Source organism: Lactuca serriola, chromosome 8 (assembly GCF_051521515.1).
Source record: "Lactuca serriola cultivar US96UC23 chromosome 8, Lser_US96UC23_V15, whole genome shotgun sequence".
Lineage (NCBI taxonomy): Eukaryota > Viridiplantae > Streptophyta > Magnoliopsida > Asterales > Asteraceae > Lactuca > Lactuca serriola.
This window is the reverse complement of record NC_136415.1, coordinates 23,527,241-23,532,612: the sequence shown is the minus strand read 5'-3', so window position 1 is coordinate 23,532,612 and position 5,372 is coordinate 23,527,241. Positions and strand designations below refer to the sequence as shown.

The 5,372-nt window shown below is 32.5% G+C and overlaps 1 protein-coding gene across 1 annotated transcript; it reads left to right on the top strand.

Moving 5' to 3' along the window:
* Window positions 1–1,809: 1,809 nt before the first annotated feature.
* LOC145071474 (protein SOSEKI 5-like) lies at window positions 1,810–3,257 on the top strand. Its single transcript, XM_079018348.1, has 3 exons — window positions 1,810–2,225; window positions 2,387–2,456; window positions 2,550–3,257. The coding sequence occupies exons 1-3, from the start codon at window positions 1,949–1,951 to the stop codon at window positions 3,169–3,171; spliced, it is 969 nt and encodes a 322-aa protein (XP_078874474.1). The 5' UTR covers window positions 1,810–1,948; the 3' UTR covers window positions 3,172–3,257.
* The last annotated feature ends 2,115 nt before the right edge of the window (window positions 3,258–5,372 follow it).

The window sequence follows — 5,372 nt, the reverse complement described above, 5'->3', positions numbered from 1 at the left end:
CTTTAGGTAAATTTCCGGCATCAATGAACCTAAAAGTCATCAAAGGGTAAAACCAATCATTTTTTTAAAAACTTAAGGGTTTTTATGACAAAATCCAATATGTGAATATCATAAAATGGTTTTCTATTTTGAAAATTGGTTTTTGTAAAGTCATTTTTGCTAAACATATAATTTCCTAGAAAAATTAGGAATCTTTTAGGAAATTATTGTAGAGATCATTGAGCTGTATTTTATACTTATGGTATATCATCAATTCATTTTTTTTGCATTTTAAGGAAAACATGAGTGGATGAGAGAGTATATTTATTAAACAACTCAAGGTTTGTATAAAATAGTTTCAAAAGAATCTTGAAGACCTTGTCAAAGAAAAGGTTCACTTGCATAGAATGTTGGATTCTTCACAAAGAAAACGTGCGAAAGCATGTAAAAGTAAAGTAAACTTCAACATATAAGAAAGAACTTCATCTTCATATAGTCTTTTTTTTTAATCTTTTTACATAGGCTTCAATGAAACTTAAGGAGGAAGAGTTGAATTCAACTATTGTTATGTTAGCTTCAATATTCCTTTTGCTTGAATTGATTCATTTGTTTGTTGTATCACCAATTCTGATCAAAACTTACCTTAATGGTGAATTCATGCTTTTTGATTATGTTATCTCCGTATATGTAGTATCATCAATTGTATAAGTATCTGCTTCATTAATAGGCATTCACTTTTCTTTACTTGGATTCCCTTAAATTGTTTTGGAGTACCCTGTCAATTGGATCAAAGTCATTGCCTTTTTTGGAATCAAGATCAAAATCCTTTTTTTTTTTTTTTTTTTTTTTTTGCGTTATATAAACTTTTCTTTCGAAGGGTAATATAGTTTTTTTCGGTCAAAGATATAATCAAACAACATAATTTAAGCCAAAAGTTCAAACTTAGTTAGCAACTATCGGCCACTCATTTTCCGAAATAACTAAAAATAAAGGTTCGGCAACACTAAGGTGTTGTTTGTTTTTTAAAAAAAAATTCTTCAAACCACTTTCTGTTGTGCAGTACAACACACGCGCAACACTTTTTCTCTTGCACCAGTTTGTTTTTTGGAAGATTTCAGATTACAAAACCTCTGTGTGTGTACTGTGTGGCGCAGCACTTGACTTGTCTCTTCTAACCTCTTCAACTTTGATTTTTTCTAAGTGATTTTTTTAGAATTTTGGTATAACTTATTTTTTTTAAAACTTTTTTTTAAGCTTTGATTTTCTAAAATTTTTATTTACGGATTTGATACATTTTCTTTTTATAGTTTCCACAAATTTTTTAACTTGATTTTTTTTAATTTTTGTACCATTTCTATTAATAATATTTTCAGTTTTAATTGCATCTCTTTTAACGTGTGTAATTTTTTACGAACTTTGTTGACATCTTTTGCAATATTTTCTTAATTTTTTTTATTATTTTCTCTTTTTATGTTTTTTAAAATTAGTTTTTTTTTCAGAATAAAACTGTTAGCTTCTTTTATATATTTTTAAGTTTTTTTAAAAAATTTTATATTTTTGTTTTTTTACATGTGTTTTTAGTATTCTTTTAATCTTTATAGTATTCTTTCAAAGTTTTAAAATTTGTTTTTAAATTTCAGTTTACTGTAGTAGTCTCCACATGTTAAAAAAACAAATATGTTTTTTATTATAGGCTGCAGCCGTTTGTTCCATCTCTTTTGCTACAGAGGATTACAGAAATGGTCCGCAGACTTAATTTTCGCAACCAAAAAACAAAAACACCTAAAATAACATTTATGAAAAATTAAATAATTAATTGATGTGCCACCGCCCTACGTTCTCTCCTCCCCACAGTTCGACTGTTCCTTCTCATAGCCTCCCCAGTTCCCACGCTACTATATAGTAACAATCTTTAATCTTATATACCACCTCACATGCTTTCAAGTAAGTTTTCATTCTGTTTTTTTTAATGGCGGCAAGTTCCAGACTGAGCGAGGAGTTACGAATCCCCAGGAAGAGTTGGACTCGTAATCAAAGACCTGGAAACGAAGGCCTGATCCTCAACAATGGCGCTTCTGCTAGAAGTCCGTTTTGTATTGAACCTAATTCTAAAACGTTGGCGTCATCTGCGGTGGTGCCCGCCAGAAAAGTTCCGGTTCTGTATTACCTATCTCGGAATGGTCAGCTTGAACATCCTCATCTCATCGAAGTTCCTCTCTCTTCTTCTCATGGTCTCTATCTAAGAGGTAATCGAGTTTTCTGTGGTTTAATTTCAACAGGATATGTTGGAATTTCCATTTATTGATACAATAAATTCCTCAGGACTCATGAAAACCTAGTAATTAGTTTCTATGTATATTTATTTTTGTCCTGTTCAAGTACGATTACTACTGTTGTTGTATTGCAGATGTTATGAACACCTTGAATTGTCACAGAGGAAAAGGAATAGCGAACATTTATTCATGGTCTTTCAAAAGGTACGAACACATTTGCCTAATTTAGAAGACGATAATGAAGTTCAGTTTGTTTTCCTGTTGATTCATTTCTTATTTTCCGGAACAAAAAATTAGGAGCTATAAAAGCGGATACGTATGGCACGACGCATCGGAAGACGATTTGATCCAACCAACCAACGGCCATGATTACGTCCTCAAAGGTTCAGAGCTTCTCCAAACACAAACATGTCAAAATCAGGCGGAGACGTACCACTCCGGCGACAATTTTGGCTCTACGACGGCACCGGCGGTCGTCAGAAGGAATCAATCATGGAGCTCGTTCGACAATCCGCAGGAATGTTTAGCCATGAAATGCGAATCGAATAGAGAGCTCGCGGCGAAGTTCGCTCCTGATGCGGCGACGCAGACGGAGGAGCAGGGGCGTCAGGAACACGTGACTGTAGAGCTAAGTACCGACGAGATACCATCTCCGCCGCCTTCGAATTCGAGCTCGGAGGTTTCAGAGGCGGTGAATGGATCGAGATACGTTGATCAATCGGAGAAAGTGACGGAGACGATGGAGGATCGGCATGGTGGGAGTGGTAGGATGAAAGTTTCACAGGTTTTGATGCAGCTGTTTACTTGTGGAGCTGACTCATGTAGACATGTGAGGCCTCTGGAAAGTAAACAGGATCAAGCTTGTCAGGCAGACAAGCAGGTCGCGTGTATGATAAAAGCCTTAAAAAATGAATCATAAATGTAACACGATGTGTAACCAGTTTTCAGTTTTGTGAACATTCGTGTTTGAAATTTATTAAAAGCACATTTGAATTTTGTAGTAAATTTTTGACATGTACAGTTTATGTTTAGCTGATTCAGATTTCATATTCATTCAACATATTTTTAGTGCATGCAAATCACTCAAAGTTATATGAAATTATACCTAACTAAAAAGCTGCGTCATAACTAACTACAAAATACCAAAAATGGCACTCATGCATTCATTTCGGACTAGGAGGTCCAAGCCAATCTAGACCGGAGCAAAATACAAAATGAGGCCTTTAAATATAAAAGGATATGGAAAAAAAAAAGTGTCTAAAAAAACATTAACTAAAAAAATTAATAAAAAACAGAAAATTAATAAGATATGATGGTAAAGATGTTGGACATGGATAAAATGAGTTCAAAAAACCATTGAGTCAGTTGCATCTAATCTTAAAATACCAAAGAGAACTATAAAAAACTATCACCAAGGGCAAAATGGTAAGGACACCAACCAAAAAGAATTAGGTAAGCCACCTGAACACTAGAAAATGAATTCTATGCAGGTAACTTAACATTTCAGCACATCAAGAACATCATATTAGGCCCAGGATACCTCTGAACAACATCAGGGGTAAGATGGTCAATGGTAGGTAAAATACATTAGACTCCGTGAATTAACATTGTAAATGCAATTAGAGATCTATAATTGCTAACTTTACACAATAGATCCAGGGAACACACAACAGGAATAAATAATCTCCAAGGGCAAAATGGGACAGACCGGAACAAAAAAAAAATAAAAAACCTCCAAAGTATGCTTTATAGGATGGAGCTTTGTATGAGGCATTAAAATGTTGCATCAATACCAGTGAATTTGAGTTAGAAGCCAAAAAATTCCGAAGTATTTTAATAAACCATCAGCTACCAATAAAGATCATTTGTATAGCATCTTGACTCGAACTAAACAAAACATGTAAGAAGAAAACGAAGACCATCTATGTAGGTAAGTAGGAATTAGAAACAAAACTAAATCAGAATTAAAGTACTTGTAGACTGATTTATCAACCAAAAACTCCAACTCGGATCAAGCAATAATGGATCTGTATGTATTAAAAAAACACCGCAGGAAGAGAAACAAACGAATAGAGAAACAAGATGCCAAATTTTCAATTTTTTTCCTACATAATTATGAAACAAGGAAGATGTCATGATGAATTATTCACTTTTAGAAACTGTTGTAAAGTCATGTATAACGAGGGGACTTCATCAGGCATTCATGATTGCTTCTTGAAAAATGAAGCGTCGTCTATTGGAAAGCCACTAAAAAAAATAATTATAGAAAAAAAAACAAATGCAAGAATCGAACACATGCCTCTACCATACAAATTTATGTGCATAACCATCTCAACTGGCAATAACTTTCTTTCCTTACTTCATATTATATTTTATATTATCCAAAACTACATATATAAACCGATCGTAACTCGTAGGGGCCCTCGATTTTGGTGAGGCCCGGGGCGGTCGCCCAGCTTGCCCATGCTCTAGGGTCGGCCCTGTTCAAACTATTAGAGTAGATTTCTTATTTTCCGCATGTCATTTTCTTGCTTTTTTCACTTTTCTTAAATTAAAAAAATATGAAATTAAATACAAAGTTTATATACGTAAGGTATTTAATTATATTAAAGTCTCAGAATAATTGCTATACAAACCTTAATTTTCTTCATTTTTAATGTGATAATATGCATATGTTAGCCAAATTCACTTAGATCTATTAATAATACCAAAATTATATAATGTTGAAGGAAAGGATTTTACAAGATCGTGATACAAATTTTAATATTTCTGGTATTGTAAAAAATACTTATGTTTATAATTTTTATACTATTTTTTTTTTTTTTAAATTCATACGGTACATGGGTCTCACACTTAATATTGATAAGATATGAGTTTTTTTGAAAAATATTAAAACAGTTCGCCTAGCTCTAATTTTATAACAGATATAATGTAATGTAATTTTATACATTTACATATACGAGTTAAAAACATCCTCCTTAATAAATGAAAGTTTTTTTTTGCCACATGTCAATCTCTCATGAGTTTTGACATTTGTCATTTTGTGATATTTTTGAAATAAATATTATCTACTTGTTGATTTTTGATTTGTTTCAACTTTTAAAATTAAAATTATATACT

Coding starts and splice junctions, on each gene's coding strand:
- LOC145071474 (XM_079018348.1), top strand. CDS start 1,949: ATGGCGGCAAGTTCCAGACTGAGCGAGGAGTTACGAATCCCCAGGAAG. Junction 2,226..2,386: donor TCATGGTCTCTATCTAAGAG/GTAATCGAGTTT, acceptor GTTGTATTGCAG/ATGTTATGAACACCTTGAAT. Junction 2,457..2,549: donor TATTCATGGTCTTTCAAAAG/GTACGAACACAT, acceptor ACAAAAAATTAG/GAGCTATAAAAGCGGATACG.